This window comes from Opisthorchis viverrini (assembly GCF_000715545.1).
Source record: "Opisthorchis viverrini unplaced genomic scaffold opera_v5_346, whole genome shotgun sequence".
NCBI lineage: Eukaryota > Metazoa > Platyhelminthes > Trematoda > Opisthorchiida > Opisthorchiidae > Opisthorchis > Opisthorchis viverrini.
Window position 1 is genome coordinate 384844 of NW_008752004.1, and position 18224 is coordinate 403067.

At 47.3% G+C, this 18224-nt stretch overlaps 1 protein-coding gene across 1 annotated transcript in view; it reads left to right on the forward strand.

Moving 5' to 3' along the window:
- Positions 1–7118: 7118 nt before the first annotated feature.
- The window catches only part of T265_10224 (hypothetical protein), a gene marked incomplete at both ends in the record, with an annotated part of 20077 nt that continues 8971 nt past the window's right edge, over positions 7119–18224 (forward strand). The window contains one exon of the mRNA XM_009176533.1: positions 7119–7643. Coding sequence (XP_009174797.1) covers positions 7172–7643 — 472 coding nt within the window. The remainder of the gene's footprint in view (positions 7644–18224) is intronic.

Consider the following 18224-nt stretch of genomic DNA (forward strand, 5'->3'; position numbering starts at 1 on the left):
TGTCTACTCACGGGGTTAGAAAAACGGAAATCTCGGTGAGGAATTCCGACGAAAACGGTTACTGGACTTGAATCTACTGATTATGAATCTTGTATCGCGGTGCCTGTCCTAGTTTTTTGGAGTATCATCGCCTCTGAAGAGGCCTAATACTTACCGATGCCCTGTGTAATCAGGGCTCGGTCGACAATTTTTCACCGTTTACCCCGCTACCACATGATGGAGACATAATAAGAAGATTTTCAAGCTCAGACTGCATATCTTTATTAGGTAGCAGTTTTTCTCATTTTAGAGAGCTGCTGTGTCGAACAATTTTTCTCCGACGGTTGCAAACCCTACACTAAGTACCAACAGCATCTACTTTTAGTTTGATTTCGGTCCAAAACGCAACGTGGATAGCTGTCGGAGGGACGACTTTCCACCAACCCATTTCCCGAAAAGAGGTAATACGTGTTGTCCAAAAAAGTGAAAGTCGCGTCATCCAGCTGAACGATCATCTTTATTTCTGAAATTGGACCCATTTCTAAAAAGTTTAGTAAACTAATTTAATAAACGAACAAGATGGCTCTCGGTTATGCATTACGAGTACTATCAAAACGCATTTTGTTTTCCCGAAAGTAACTCCAAATAAAGCAAAAGACAAGTTTAGCGCAACGTAATCAGGTACGAAATATTGCAAACAAAAGTTGGGATCAATTACAACCGGGAAAATCTGACAATTTCCCAGCCGAAAGTTACACCTCAAGTTTAACCACGCAGCTATAAAAACTTTTTAACGAACCAAAAAACTTTTCGATTATGAACTAAAAAGCTGCCTATCACATTTTTAGAAAACAATTATCTCACGAACAACCATATTCACTTGTCCTTAGACGTCATTTTAAAAACGAGTGAAATATCACAATGTGGGGAAAATGCCTATGCGCTTCCATTTTGAATATTTGAGAAACGTCCATTCCACAGGTCTGTTATAAACCAGCGACGGTTGCCTCCAAATTAACCTAATAGAACGCGGGACAAAATATTTCATGCAAGACAGTACCAGGCAAAGGAAAAATCATACTGGTGAATCTTGGTGCCGGCCATTTTGCTTCTGTTGCCTTTTGTCCCTTGATTTTCAACGATTTTTTACCTCTCCATGGAACTTCATGGGAAATTTTCGTCATTTGTCTCGATTTCTTGATGTAAACTACATAATAAGCGTATGACCACCGAAATGTTTTCTCCCACAAATAAGAGCGTGACAGATTTTCGTCATTTGTCTCGATTTCTTGATGTTTTCTCCCACAAATAAGAGCGGGACAGGCACACATGCACCCAGTCGCACCAGGTCACCGTTCACGCATATAATATGAAGTGGTTGAACACAGACAGCACAACGCCGTGTAAAGAGATCATCGAACTCCATCCTTCAGTCAGTTGGCACATGTGCATATGCTTGTTTCGGTACTTAGAAAGAAGCGGCCTGTTTGCAGCACATTCAGTTGTAGAATATCATAAATTAACGGTTCAGTTTATCATCATTGTCTGAAAGAACCTTGATTCGTAACTTAGGTATACGCATGGCATCCCAGGTTTGGAGGCAAAAGCCTAGATGCCTTTAGGCAGTCTGATGACAAATAACGATGGTACGAGCACTATGAAACAGAACCATATCTGATGAGTCCCAAGAAGAGCAAATTCTGTGGTGGGTTGTCGAAGAGTATTCAGCAAACTTGTGAGTAGTTTCCTTCATGAAAAAGGGACTTATTTTCAAGCGTACGTACGCCCGTAACTTGTCAACCAAATGCGAGCAAGTGACAGGGTCGCCAGGGTCAGCGGTGAACAATGTGTTGAAGTTGTGAAAGCCAACTCCGGTGCGAATGCTGGTAAGTTAAACAAATGCATCTGCCTAAAAACCGATAGATGCTTCTGTTTGAGGTGAATCAGGCCGTTTTACAGTTGGACACCGCTTGAAACTAAGGAACAACGTTTGCTCAGCTTGCAAACGTCAGAGCTGTGGTAAGTTATTTGGTTTAATTTAGCCGCACCTACTCTCATCAACGGACTTCTTATATGGCAACTCGTGATAAAAGTAAATGCATGTTTTTGATGGGAGGAGTTGACTTATTTTCTGAAGTGAAGCCTTGCTTTATGGCCTACCTGAGTGCATTATTTGTTGCTCGAAGAGTTGCAGTTTCCCGACAAAAAGAACATCCACAATGTTCAATCTTCCCAACGAGAGCCATGTATGGCTGAGCTAGGAGCACGTGTGCAATGTATCAGGGTGAGTACATAACTGACACTGACACACCTAACACACATCAGCGGCACGGAATGGTTGGGCAGAGGACATTCAGGAGACGAGTGTGAACAAAGCTGACAAAAAATAACCACACCTAATGTATATTGCTACCCCTCTGATTTGCCTGAAACAACAATTACTCTCAGTGCTTGCTTGATTAGAGCATGCTCTATCAATTGGCCGGCTTCCTCCCGAGGTACAAGGTTCTTTTCAGATGGGTCTGCTTTGGACTAGATGGTCCGCTCCTCTTAATGAGTGGTACTTTATCTAGCCCAGCCCTGACCAATTTAAACCAAACAAAAGTAAGCGTTTCTCATACCTGAGAACGCCCTGTACGCCAAACAGCCCATCAGGCACATTCGCCCATAAAATTGCGCCATAGCCCAGCCCTGACCAATTTAAACCAAACAAAAGTAAGTGTTTTTCATACCTGAGAACGCCCTGTACGCCACACAGCCCATCAGGCACACCGCCCATAAAATTGCGTCGTGAGTCTGCTTAGTTTGATAGCTCACGCCCCGTCATCGTTTAGCCATGGTTCACACGCTCTGGGCATCTCCGTTGTGTCCCCAATTTCTTAATGGTAGCTGTCACCTTCTTGGCCTCGGCGACCTGCCTTTCCCAGCGGCTGTTTGTCGCTTGCTTCTTCAGAGTGACCGAGCAGTTTTACCTGCCTGGCTTTCCTTCGGCCGGACAAAATAACTGGCAGCTAGAGTACTTTATTGATGCACCAGCTGAAATTACGACTGCTTGGTCGCATTCCATCTTGCAGATCTTGTAACATTCACGAGGGATAAAAGGCTCGTGTAGTGGTCGGTACGTCCTGCAAAGAGGATCTCCCTGTTGCGTTGCATCATGGTGCGGTCTTGTAATAATAATAATAATGTTTCTTCCAAACTTGTGCGTGGCATACTGTTGAGCATGGTAAATGTCAAAGTCAGAATAAAAGCATGACTGGCGTGATTCAGGGGGTACAGGATACAGGGGGTTTAGGAAAAATGTCGGCGTCATAGGTGGTGGGCATTATCCGATGTAGACGTAGCCAGCACTAAACCTGCCGGGCATGGAGGAAAAGTCACCATGCGTTTTTCGGGGAGAATATCGAGCAAGATTAGATCGTTAGATTTGAAGTTGGTGGGCGAAAAACAAAGTGAGGGAGGGCAAAACAGAGGCTTTCTGCCTTACACATGACAAGAAAACCTTAAGCGGTAAAAAATGTGGGATCAGCATAACAGAACTGGTGGAGCAGCAGAGTTGAGGTCATCCAGCCACTTAAGTTGAACGAGAACCTAAACTACCACTGAAAAACCGTAGGCTTGGACGGTTGGGCCCATGGCTAAGGTCACACAAAGCGTAAATGCGGATGACGAAATGGAGGGATAACAAAACCGATAAGTGGTAACGGCAGCCTCAGAAATGTGGTGTATAGCGAAATTGTATAGACTCACCGGTGTCGCTGTCGTGGAGTCTGGCATAATATTTCCTTGGGCGAATGAGATGATGACAAAACACGGGCCGGAACGCGAACTGTTTCGAAAGTCAGTGATTTTGCGGGAAGCACAGACACAAAGAAATGGTTAAATTTGAGCGTAAGCTTCAGCAGATTTAAATGGACATGTCACGCATGCGGCTGGGGCCCGGTAGGAATCTTGTTCGTATTTGCGGTTAACGGAACGAGTGGGCGAAATGGCATGGCCGAGTGTAGGAGGGGAATAGCCGTGTTGTCAAACTGGGTATGGCAGTGCCGTGCCATCAATGACCCGGCATACTTCGGTTTTTGAACAGCCCCTGCAGTAGCACGGGTGTTTCAGCCATCGACGGTGTTTTGAACATGGCCTTCAATTCAGGGAATCAGGGAATGTGCATTTTTCTTTTCTGCTTTTGCTTGGCTAGATTTGTCGCGATTGTGTCATTTAACTGGCAATACTTTAAAATACGGATGGTGAAAGAGAAAACAAATGCATTTCGCCTGTGAAAAAGTCCGTAAAAAACAGGTGTGGTAGCCGGAAGGCTCTATAATGCTAACAGCCTACATGGACGTTTGGAGCTCTAGCTGCCCCCGTCATAATAGGGGTTGTACCGCACCAAATCCCACTTCGTCAGCCATACAAACTCGCGCACCTACATACTACTACCACGAGTGGACACTATATATATAAGCGAGATTCCTGATCATCCGCTACTGGCATGCAAGACTTCGCCCAAAGATTCTTCTTTCTTAACGCACCGCTTGTCATCTTGAGGCTGATAGCAGTGCTTCAGGGACCGGTGACTGTTTTTAGTCCATCAACCCGGAAGCACGCTCTTATCATGCCTCACACGTTCTATTTCTCTGATCAAACCTCTAAGAGTGCTTATAGCGGTTGGCTGTAGACATTTTGTACCGTAATACCATATATTGGCACACTCAACCCCTTCGGGATCGCTAGTCTACCAGGTGCGAATTCATCCCTATCCTATCTCACCACCCTAATTGTAATAGACGGGTTTTTTCCTCTCTATCAATGCTCATTAACCTATCTGATATCATCTCACACTCAATGGACTTCGCTAATCTTATACGTTTTCCGCGCTTTCCCCTAGCTTCGCCTTTGGCAGTATCTGTCGATACCTGGATACAGCAGGAAACAGCACGACGGAGGGAAGGTACAACCAATGAGACATGCTTATTACGTGAGAATTCACCGCAGTTGTGAGAACAGTGAAAACCGGGACAATGAGCACGAAGTTCAATAATGAAGCCGGTTGTGGAACTAAAACTGAGTCGGACAAGGATGTCAGGCCTCACGCGGAAGAAAAAACGTGTTCTTTAGGCGCATGAACAGTCGCGGAATTCAGACACCCGCCTTTTTAGGGACAGATACGGAGAACCCAAAACGATACGGTAGTGGTACTACAGGCCGTATAAAACACAGCGCAACCTGTTTTGCCGCAGCAATCTAACCACGCCAGATCTTGGCGAGGTGGAAACGCAAACCGAAGTTGGCCACTGAGGTGTTTACAGAGTGGGATGTTGGTATAACTTTGCAAAGGATATGCCATCTCACAGGGAGGCCAATCGAAGCATATGCGATAACCATCAATGAAATACGGTCCAGCGTGTTCAAACGTTTATAGCCGGTGTTTCAGCGGTTCGTCTTGGAGGCGACCCTCCTCCTCATCGGAGGGAACCGTTCGTCCCTCCAAACCATAAGATTGTGTCCACCTGTAGCCCGCTAACAGATCAACTAGCATCGACCACGCAAGTTGGTGACAAGTATTCCGAGCAGGGCCATCGTAACTTACCTCAGGAAAAACAAGTTGACTTGTCAGGCGCAACGATGATTCCTCTCAAAAAATTCCGATGTGATAAACCTGCCCGCGGTCCGAGACAGTTTACCAAGAGCTTAAGACGAAGGACTCTTTTGAAAACTCGTATTTTTCGACTTAACAAAGCATTGAGTTGACTTCCACACGCATCAAGGCTCCGTATTCTCGAGTCTTACGGGATACAAGAGATGTTCTAGGATGGAATAAAGCGTCCGTTTAAAGTGGAACCCTGTGAGTATCGATGTGCGCTTCCGGGTCCCATTGGGGCCCTTCAAGGGCTGTTCTTCGTCATTATTTAATCCCAATTGCCTGTCCGATGGCATCCAAGCATATGTAAGCCTCTTGCCGGTGACCTGAGACTGTAGGGTTCAAACCACAGAGCAGATAGATAAATGGTGACGCCGAGAGGCAGTGGTCGCCGGATGGGTGCCTATTCATTTGACGATGAAGAAGACCCAGAAAAGGCCTTTTTCGTGCCTGCTGAGAACGAATCAGAACGGAGCTGAGCGTCAAGGTACTTGGATATTGGGCCATTTCTAGACATAATCCTACTCCTGCAAGAAAAGCAAGCCGAAATTCATCTGCTGTTCCTCGGATTATTCAGCACAATGTCCGTCTTACTACTTGAACTTTCGGACACTTAATGGAGCCCGCGCGGGACTGCCACTCTAAAGAGCTGATCACATTGTCTATTTAGAACATAGGATGGACGTAGTCCTCTCTCAGTGTGTTGAGCGATTTGTTAGAACGCTGTTTTGTGGGTCCAAATAAGTTGATTATGTGGAGCGCCTGAAGATGCTTGAACTCTCCCACTGAATGTTGATGTTTTCGGAGATACTTGATACACATGCACTCTTTCACGATGGAAACTACCCATGGGGCCGCTGAAAGCTGTCCTGTAGCCCACCACCCTTTTGATACTCTCGTGGCCCATCAGGTAGACGCAGTCCCCGTACCAACTGAAACACTGAGTGGGCTTTGTGCAGCAGATTCTTTTGAACAGTACCACAAAAGAGAGTCCCGGCCAGTATTCAGACGAGTCTTACATGACAGCCAAATGGGTGTGCAAGTTGACGTGATTGTCGAGTTAATTACGCGTTGTTTGAACATATTTAGCCGAAAGGTTTTTCACCATTTACCCCATCAATACATGGCCAAGATCGGATTATAATTTTCTGATTGGGGTGCGCTCTTTTATTGGCCAACAGTCTTCAGTATTTCGGGAAGTGCTTTGATGGAATAACCTTCTTCTGATAGTTATCCACAATGAATCTAGGATCCAGTTAAACTCACCTGCGGATGTTGATAAGCCGCTTGCTCGGGACTGTGAACCGAATTAGCGGTGCTACACTTCTCTCCGCCTGTGCCTTCCAAGAAAGCCGAAGACTCTGAGAAACGAGAAGGAAGACTACCCTGAAAGACTGATCATAAGCCCCGATTTTGTGGATTAACCCGTAGTTCTGTGAGCATGTCTTGAACTCGTTTTAATTCACTTAACTTGCGAGTATCGAGTTCGGCGGCGTTTTTGATTGGATAAGAATAGTTCTGCCGGTGGCTATCTTCGATGAAGCGGCGCTAGTCATGTCTGGGGTTTTGCTGAATGATAATGGGGTTAAGCAAGAATATTTTGAAGACGACGAAGCGCTTCTCAAGGTCGACACTTTTGACACCAACTCCGAACCCTTACCAAGTGAACTCTCAGAAATCGGTTTTGACAACACCCCACCTGGTTTCGTCGGTAGGGATCCGTATGGCGATCTTTTCCTGATGGATCCAAATGATCTCCTCGGGGTCAGGGAAGAAATTATTGGCACCGAGGCTACCCAGAGTCCGAAGGACTTCAATGCACCTGACCCGAGTCTGGATTTCACGGAGGAGTCAAACGATTCGGGTGGCGATCGGACAATGCGCCGTAAAAAGCTGAAAAATAAAGGTAACCTCAAACAGGAAAACGACGTCAGGGACCCATCTGATTGTGAGGTGGAACCAAACGAACATTCTAACTCAACTCAGCGACAGCTCAGTAAAGTTGATCACGGCCGGCGTTATATTGGTACGTCTCGAATGCGTCATGTAACGTCTGCATACGCAATCAAGTCATAAAATGACGACTTGTCAACGTTCTAGTATTAGTTCCATGTGTACCAATTTCTCACTCTGGACCTCAACCATGGGGTCTCGCATCTACATTTTTATTTTTATTGCGGGTGTATACGGAGCACAGCCACGGTGAACGTACGGTGATGTTTGCAACACGAGGAAAACGAGTAAAAAACATTCCTGGACTTTTATTCCAACGAAAAATGTGAGCATCTGAGACAGTGCCAGATTTGCATTGAAAGACAAAACAGTCTTGGCACGTTTTTGGCAGCCGTCTTAAAAAAACAGTTTTTGAGAAATTTGAGAAAATAGAAAAGGATAGTCTTGTGAAGAGTTGACGAGAATAGGGACCTTCCAGTACGAGTTCCACCGTAGAATCAGTTAGAACTGGTGGTCCCCTATTTCGGATAGCAGTCGCCCTTCACTTCAATTTTGCCGATTGTTTCATGTAGTAAGTCAACAACCATCCGCTTTCTAGTGGTGGATCTTTTGTGCTTCGTCACATGGGTAACTTCCCGGTTCCCGCAAAACCCGAGCGTCACGGTTAGGTACAAGCCACTTCGCTTACATGGATGGACTGCCAAACTGGTTCCTGCAGCATTTTCACGTTTTCCTGGTTGGCCTCTGTGCTTTTCGTTGAATATGGCTATGGTGCTCACAAGACTACACTAGGCTGGTTCCATGGAGCTTATTTTATGCCCAGACTACGTGGCCAAAGTTCGTCTGTCGTATGGTGTGTTTTGGTTGAGTGATCAAAGGGGATGCCTAGCCGATCCCACTGGTTATGTCCTGTTCCAATATTTTGCTAAGTTTTGTTGATCCTGTTTCTCTTTTGCGATGTAGGCGTTTTGTTTGTAGTCGTTTTCTCCAATGACACTTTTGTCCACGTATTCTCCCTTTGGGCCCTCCATTAGGACTTTCCCCCCTGTTTCTATGAAAGTCAAGCGTCAGCATTTACTATTGAAGTATGCGCCATGAAAACAGATCAGGAATCAATAATGTTCACTTCCACTCACATAGTACAACTTCCCAGAAATTCAGTCTACGAAGGGAGAGCGTACTCCCAAACATTTCCAGATCCGTTCATGTGGGCCTTGCTAAAAGCAATTGAATCATTTCTATGGGTATAAGCAGAGTTGGAGCAAAAGAATTCATCTTCTAGAAATCGTGATGGATAAGAGTGATAAAGTTAAGTCCGCCAACGTAGAGTTCGGAAGCCCGGTTCAGAGTCTTCCGTGCTGCTTCAGACGACTAGTTTCAAGCAGGTTAATCAATAGTTCACCATGTGTTTAGGCTTGCAGGCATACATTTCCCGGTTGAGTGAAAGGAATTCGGTTTGAAGGGAGAGCTGAAATATACATGTGCGATATGCCCACCCACCGTTTTGAGCGGTAGAGTGCAAATCAATTAGATCTGGACAGGAACTCGACTCAGGTCCTTAAGGTTTCAGTACGGTTAATTTCGATCCCCAGCGGAGATCAAGGGTGCCAGCTAACCAGCGCAGTCCGTGTGAAGTAAACCAAGGAGTCTTGATGGACTGGAGGTTTGAATGTGATGCCGTCCTCATTAAGTGCGGTATTCATAAAGTTTCGAAGAATGTCCACCGCCACGAACTTGGGATTTTTCAGCCATACTGGGTTTGTCGTGGCATTGCTGTGCATTTTTTTATTCAAGATCTTTTGGAGAGCCCTCCTGGAGGCTGAAACACTCTTCTCTCAACTGTCGGGGGGTTGTGCACTATTTGGGTTCAAGTGTGATGAAATGTTCTCGTCTAGGTTGCTTGCAGCCATTCTTAGACTGCTGGGATTCGCCAGCCAGGAGTTGCGGTGGCAGATACTCTGGTTGCGTGTAGGGGGTTATGGTGTCCACAGAGGTGAAACTGTACAATAGCCATTCTTGTTGGTTCCTTGGTACAATATCGAGGGTGCGTGGCTGACTGACCAACAACTATTCAGGCAGGCTCGGTGACGTGCTGGACCGGATCGAATTGGAGGGTCCCGTAGGACAGAGGCCTTGAAGGACAATGGGAAAAGATCACAATGAAATCATCTTACTCTGGAGTGACTGATTCCTGTAACAGCATGACGACTTCTCAGACATCCCGTGCCTTGTCCACGGACGGCTGTGATCACGGGCTAGGTCTTCCAGATTGAGACCCGGTCCCAGCAATGTAATGACACCGAACCACCATTTGTCCTACTGTACTAACCCAGGTCTTCAGCTACCGTTCAAGACGGCAGTTTTACCCTCACATAGTGAAGGAGCCAGTGCAAGTTTGCAAAGTTCGTCTTCGGGCTTTCGAACAACGTAACCGAGACCTTGAAGTTGTCGCTGCCGCAGTAGTTGCCTGAGACGTTGAATGCTGAAGCAGCGTTTTCTAACTGCTGTCATATAGTTCTCCAATGTCCAGAACGTGTCTTAGGTAACGGTGCTGTAGAACCTTGGGTTTCCTAGTTTACTGTATGCGTAGCAGCCAGATTCAAGTGATGACTGGGTGGTTTATTACCTTAAATGTGGGAACCTTTGTGCGCGGGCAGATTCTGCTCCCTAGATGGAACAGAATATAAAAGTGTAAGGATTACGGAGGGGTAATAATCACTCATGGAGGACACTCATCTCCCAGAGCTTCGCTATCTTCGAGGCGATGGACATTATTTACTTCGCTGTGCGGTTCGCAACTAGTACAGTAAGGACACGATGTCGATATCTTTTGATTTCTCATCTGATCGTCGGAGTTGTCGGCCGGAATATTACGCTCACCGCTTCTTTTCAAGTGATCTGCTATCAGCTCTCGATTATTATTACACTGTACCGCCTGGTTTTTACTGGAGTCATTCAGGTCAAAAGCCGTGCCCCGAAGCTGCTACAGCTTCACCGAGGTGGAGGAAAAGAGAAAGAGAGCCATTCGTTGAGGTAATTACGTAAAAGGTCTATTGACGACCAGTATTACAGGAAGTGAGAGCCACGCAGTGAAGACGACATCTTTGATACAGGACAGCCACTGGGTGCGCGACATGGCAGCGAAGTATTGGTGTTGAACACCGACGTCATGCTGTTGATGATGATGACAGCCTGATCCGGCAGGATACGTTTGAAACGAGGTGATTAGAAAACGGGTGTTTGGTTGTGCTGAAGGAACTTCATTCCGAGAAAACGTCCAGCGTCATCGACCACGATGGGTCGGTCATGTGCTACGCATGCCGAAACGCCGTCGACCAAGATGAGTGTTGTTCTCCGCGCCTCACTCAAGATTGCGCCCACCGCGAGGTGGACAAAACATGACTTTGCGTGAAAGAGATCAGGAAGAGTTTGGTTGTCGTTGGTGTTGTAGGCCTTCCAGGATGGGGTCCCTGCGACCCTGTTTATGCTTGGCAGGAGATGTTGCAAGAAATGGCGGCTAATAGATGTCAGTGGCGTTCGTGGTGTTAGTTTCCTTTCAGAGTGTCTGACTGAGCGGTTGGGGGTGTAGGTGAATCAAAGTTCGTGACACAGGCTAGCCCTAGCTCCTCTCCCTCACCACCCTTTTTCTCTTCTTTTCACTCTACGGCTTTTAATATAATCATATATATTCATACAACTAGAGGAACCTTATGGTTGTACGGTAATGAAGCATTCGTGCCAACACTGATGCTGCTGACTTTGATGATGATGATGATGATGATGATGAGGATGATCTGGCAGGGTCACTGGCTATTGGTTTGTCTCGCGCACGGCCCGAATCCACTGGGACGGCAGTTATCAAAGTGACTCAGTTGACTGGTGAGGACTTTCATACTTTGTTACCAAGTCTTGGCTTTCCACCTCTGAGTCTTCTGCATCTAATACGAGGTCGGTTATCGAGGGCTCTAAAGAGCAAATGGCCCCCTCCCATAACCAGCAAGTCAAGCTGATGTCACGTAGTTGTCATAAATATTGGCAAACGCTACCCTAGCCTTTTAAGTTCGGAAAGTGACTTCGGCTTTCACCAGCCAACCGGGATACGTGCAATTCACATTCATTATCTCAGCTATAAACCGTAAACCATAAGCAAATTGGTTCCAGCTACTACAGTTTCGATCACCGGAAAGTGGGAGAATGTGATATAAGCCTTGGAGGCGACGGCATGTTCAGTTAGTTCGGGAACTGGATACCTACGAATTAAAGACGATGGCTTCGGTGCACGAGAGCCACTGCGCCATTAGGCCATCTCTGGTAACGTCATTAGCCGTTAGGGAGTTCATTCCCGGGGTCCCCACCTAGAGAGACGACTGATTTTACTGGTTAGTGTTTTCATACTTCGTTTCCAGGTTGTACACTGCCTACCTCTGGGTCTCTTCCATTCGGTACGAGACTGCGCGAAAGGAGCGCCGCTGGGCAGATGGTCTTCTGGATGCGAACGTATAAAGTGCGAGCAATTTATCTACCACGGGAGAGTTTCTTCTTCCTAAGACCATCTAGCGTACCTTAGCATTAAGGAAGAAAGAAGCGTTTAGCTGTAACACTCGGTACCCAGCTGTCGTACCGCCCGAAATAAGCACGAGGGGTAGGTACTGTCAAGCTGCCCAAGCCTGGACATGAAAAGTCGAGATACAGAGGTTGGGTTCGAACCACGGACCTTCCACTCAGTAAATTCGCACTATAATTACTGAGCCATTCCGCTCTCTTCAACATTATCAATCACCAGACCCGACCGATGCTTTGGAGATGCCGCTGTCAAACGCTGACATTTTTCGTATATGCTCTGCGTGTTTAGGCCATGTGTCTGATCTGTGATGCAGTATAGATCACATTGCCGCAATGTAAATTCTGCCCTGACGTCACGTCTCCGCCATAGATGTCCGAGGTCGGCAAAAGCTGTCCCGGCCTTCCAGATTTGAGAATTAATCTCATCTTTAGCTGGCCCACCAGAACTTACACAACTACCCAGGTGGACAAATTCATCTACCACGTCAATTAGCTCTTCTACAAGCATGATGTTTGGGTTTAATCCCACCCAATCTTGTAGCAGCACTTTACATTTTGCAGGATTGAAGTGCATCCATAACCCTGCGGTGGACTTATTTTGGCTGTTCAAAATCGCCTGAATTTGGGAAGGATCTGAACCAAGGAGAGTAATATCGTCTGCATACTCATATCTGTGAGCGAACATCTTGGGAGCATTTCGACCCCCGAGGTTTCACAGACAGGCAGAGAAACCTCAAGCATCACATAAATAACAAGGGTGAAGAGAAAATGTGGGAAAAGAGTAGCACTGCTTTCATCATCATCAAAGACAGCAACATCTGGCAACACTGCTTCACTAGAGCTGGTGAATTCAGGCGAAAGCTTGCCATGTACTCGTGTGTGCCCACGGGAGTTCACATACAGCACTCTCATGAGGGACGAATTTGAAACGGACATCTTTGATCGCCAGACACTGTCAAAGTTTCTGACGATAGACAGAATCACAAGAAGTTTTCCGGTCAAGAAAAACGACCAACTTCGGACGTCTGGAGAAGTGGCGCTGTTCAATAATCTGTCTCAAGGTTAAGATGTGGCCGATTCATCCTCGGGCGGTGCGAAACGCGGCTTGATTCTCACAAATCTCTCCTGATAATCGATCAACCTGCGCAGACTAATACCAGAGAGCAACTTAGATGCGACGGGTACCAGAGTGAAAACACGATGGTTTTCGCATGGCGTTCCTGCACCCTTTTTAAGAACTGAGATGACGGTCAATGAGGTTGATTCGACCAGTGTTGTGTCTTCGTTCCAAATCTGCAACATGGTTGTCGGACTGTTCATCAAGACGTCGATGCTTTCTTTGAAGAGTGCGGGGCGCACATCCTTCGTGCCAGGTGCCTTGTTGCGTTACAGAATTGATGACACGCTTGATTTCTGTAGTTGATGGCGAGCTGGTGTCAAAGCTCCATTCAGGCCTACTGAGTTATTCCAGCGGTTGTGTTGAAGGAGACCAGCTGATCTGTTCTTGGAAGTGGCCAGCCCACCACCCAAGACGACGATTGAGGGAGTGAACTGCCATTCCGTCACTTTCATATTGCTTTGCTGACCGGTTGATCGTTCAGCTGTAGCACCCTTCCGGTGCCTAACTGCCATTGCACCCGAAGGCTTCATCCGGTTGATTGAACCAGTTAAAACAGGGCGCGGCTGCTGCCTACAGTGAAAGCCTTCTGGACCTTCAGCGTCTAATCCACCGCTGTTCTCCGTCATTCTTCAAGCTCCTGATTACCCGGTGTTTGAGGGATCTCTGTGCGTCATCGTATTCGCCAGTTGCAGGTATGGCCTCCATGGCAGTAATAAGGTTTGCTGATCTGGACGATATCCAGTGTTCATTTATTCAAGTCAGATGACCAGGAAAAACAGTCCGGAAAACCGAACATAGCTTCTTTAACTCGCCTCCATTCAACCTCCAAGCAGTCTTCGTCATCCACATGACTGTGCGTTTCCAGTAGCTTTCTAGCCAGGTCAAGTCGATAAGCTTGAGCTGCTGAAGCTGAACGGAGCTTATCTCCTTTGACGCGCTTAGTGCTGACGGGAAGCCGAGTGATAAGCGGGCCCGCACAATGGCATGATCAGAGTCAAGTTGCGTACCCCAGGAGGAAAGACTATCCTTAACTGAGGCTCTTTATCGTAACTGATAACCACATGGTCCAGTTGAGTCCATGACTGTCTTACGGTTAGTGGCCTCCAAGTAACTCGATGTGAGAGTTTGTTGGAAGTTCGTGCTGGTTCGGAACAGACGATGATCTACACACAACTGAAGCAGTTTTTCCCCATTGTCCCTACGCTGAACATCGATCCCATATTTATCACCTAACTGTGCTTCTTCCGGACTTAGTCATCCAACTTGGACATTGTATCACCTACCATGATTACTATATCCGTCCTTCTTGCTGAACGAATGTAGTCATGATATATTCCTCAGCTTAGTTTTTAGTCTGAGCCTCCCAAGCTAGCGTTTACGTCAAAACAGTCAACGCCCAAAACCGAGTCAAGCATACTTGCAAAGCACTTCATATATATCGTGTAGACGGCGACAACTTTCTGGAAATTCTGACGCCTTCTGGATGCGCTGTTGGCAGCTGGTATTCGGCCGATACTGGGTCATGATGGGCTGCTAGGTCCAGACTTTCGACCAACGGGATCTCGGTTTGATGCCGGACCGGCAAGCGTCCCGAACTTGCGGGCCATGTCATCACCTGACTGCGAGTGGTAAAGCGGAATCTGTGTGTAATTCCACCTAACACCGGAGCAGTCGTAACAGATCTTGATAAGACTAGTCTTTCTCAGTCTCAGAACTGCACTCTGTTGGGGTTTATGCCGACAAGACAAATAAACACCGTTAACCTCATCGACATACAATGATCTTACTTGAGCCAGACAGCCACACAGCGCGAGGACAACTGTTTGCTGGGATCCAGTCCAGTAGGGCGCTTTCAGCCCTGGGGCTGAATGCAAAACCCACACCGTAGATACCACGAGTTGTTGCATCAGGTTCATCCGATACCCGAAGAGTGAAATGTGGAGTATCTGAGCTCGCCCTTAGCGGATTGAGGTGCACGACCGAATTGGGGTCTTGTATGTGTGGTTCGGAGACACAGCATACGTTGAGATATAGGAAAAGCAAGGCTTCGAGGTTGCCAATTTTGACATAGAATATGGACATTAAAAGCCGCAACGTGGATCAGATCTTTTGAGGTTAGTGAGTTATTACTTTTGTTTATTTTTTAGGGCGAAAGTTTAGACACGGAATAGGGGCTGGGGGGTTGGCAGATAGGTTGATCGCACTGCATTGTTTGGTGGGTGAGGAGGGAAGGTGGGAGAAGGCCGGTGGAGGAAGGCCCGCGAGGGTTGCCAAGGTGGTACCCCACCTTGCGACTTTGACTCAAAAGTCTGACCCACAAGACTGCGGGAGGATGTAGGGTTTTGTTCCGGGACCCTGTTCCTAGCTTGACTCAATGGTCTTAACCGCGAGACAGCAACTATTAGGGTTTTCTTGGGAGACCCTTTTCGGAGCCAGTGCATCACACTCCTTACCTCCAGACCGCCTTATAATACGATTACTCGCAGTAAGGGGACTTGCTGTTGTTCGTCGGGCTGCTCCCCGTTGGCCTTCCCGCCATTGGTTGAATCTCAAGGAACTGAGTTCCGGCCAATATAGCCCACAGGACCATTGCACTCCAGTCAAGGAACTGAGTTCCGGCCAATATAGCCCGCAGGACCATTGCACTCCAGTAGCCCAACCACCACGACAAGATGGCAGATTTGGGTCGGGCCTGTGGTCACCACACTCGCCACAAGCCATTTTTTGAAAATAAGCACTGTCGCCGACTGTCCCCAGTTGTCTGTGACGGTCCCCTTTTCCCCAATATCAGGCAAGCAGATCAAATAAGTGCGGACTGCGAACTTCACCCCCACTTTTAACACAATTTGGGTGGGAGGTCGTCCGGACCAGGAGCTCGGTGGCGCTTTCGAGAACACATGTAGTTATGAAACCTCTGAGATCCTATGGGGTTCCACGTTCATTGTCCAGGGTTCTACGTCAACTTCAGGTAGGACTTCAGGTGAATGGTAGCTGGTGGCCACGATAACTATTGTTCGAAGTATTGGGCCAAAGGGTCGAGGAGTTCTTTATTCGAGATGGTCACTCCATTCCTATCCTTGATGGCTTCGCTCACAGGTGGTTTCTGGGGATTGGGCGGATGGATCAATTGAAACAATCTTCGGAGATTCCCAGCTTTCTGTAACTTCCATTTCCTTGGCTTTTCGGGTTCACCAGAATTCATGGTCGGCTCGTACGCTCACTTTCACCTGACGTCCGGTAATTCGTTGCGTCAAGTTATGTTAGGGACCAGCTTGGATATTCCTCGAGATCTAAGCAGTGCTGCTGTCCGGTCTTATATCCAGTGCTTGGATGCGCCTGGTGGTGCCGTGCCACCGGCACTCCCAGCACTGTGTAAAGAGGTGGCAACTCCGTCCCATTATGAATTCACATATGATGGTATAGCCTTTGGAAGAGACTCTAGAAGATGATTCGGTAAGTTCGTCTCAGTTCCCAGGCGCCTTGTCCACACCTTAGGCGGTCCCGAAAAACGAAGGGATAAGCGACTCGAGACGAGCGGAGGGTCGGAATCCACAAGTCTGTTCCAAAATGACCGGCAAACAGTTATTGATCCGCGCCATCGGTAACTGATGGTAATGTGACCAATTTTGGGTTCGTGGCCGCAACGCCGTTGGAAGAAACCATGTGGTCAGACGAATTTGACTATTTCGGAAGTAAGTACTGTATAAAAATTACCTGTGGTCAGCACGCAGCTAAAGCAATCGTTCGCCACTGTCCGTACGTACAGAGTCTAATCCATGTCAACCTCTTAATTAACTCTCAAATGTGCTAAGCCTGCCCAATTTTACCTTCAGATCTCCGGCAACCACAAAGATATCTGAGCTTTTAGCTCGCCGCGAAGGGGCATTCAGAGTTTCTTTGACGGCGTCAGAGCTACGGTCACTTGGGTCATAATCAGACATGACAAACAGACATCGATCAACTTCTCGCTTGTGAAACTCCTTCAAAGGCTTTGCCAGACGAACAGCACGCAGGCGACTATCAACGGGTATCCAGTCAAGTAAAAATCTGTCCGGTGACTCGGGACTATACGCACATCTTGCCGCAGCAGCCTCCGGATCACCGGATGTGTATAGCCGGAAGCAAGTGGTTAACTCGACCACTGTGCTTGCATTTTAAATGCTTGTTTGTGGGGCATAGCACGCATCAGGAGCAGCTTGCTGTCCTGCTTGCTTCAGAGTGCGGATATTTAAGGCGGTCAGGTAAACTGGGCACTGAGACTTAAAGATTAATTTCGAAATGTCTGAGGATGTCAGCACCATGCGACGATGAGATGTTGCCTGCATAATCGGATGCAGGATGAGGGGAGTCATCAGTCCCAAGTGCTAGGCCTACAAGGAGAGTTATTAATGGGGTGGGGAGATAGGGAGAAATATGTGAAAGAGGAACAAAAGATGTGTCAGCAGTAGCCTGTTTTCGCTTACCCGCCATGCGGGTCGGTCTGTTGGGTCATTGGCTACGGGTAGGGTCCCCAGAAAGAACCCTAATACCTCCTGTATTCTCGGGCCGGACTTTCGAGCCAGAAGGTAGGGACAGAGTCCCCGAACAAAACGCTACATCCTTGCGCTGTTTTATAGATCGGACTGCTGTGACAAAGGCTCAAGCTGCGATACCTCAACCGGACCTTCTTCCTCAGCCTGAGCAACCGAGAAGTGTCATTTGCGCGCACAGTTCTTTGTCCATCGATGTCCTCCCTCAAACTCTTGACAGCATACAAGCAAAACTTACTGCGTCATTTGGTTGTCGATCATCTAACCAACGTGCTTCAAACACTCTGCCAAGTCATATGCTGTCCACCTCGCAATTTGCGCCATCCTGAAGGAGGCACGGAGAACAACGCTGGTCTCGGTAGACGGTGTTTTGGCATGCGTAGCACGTGACCGAGCCATTGTAGTCGATGATGCTGGAAGTTTTCTCGGATTGAGATGCCTG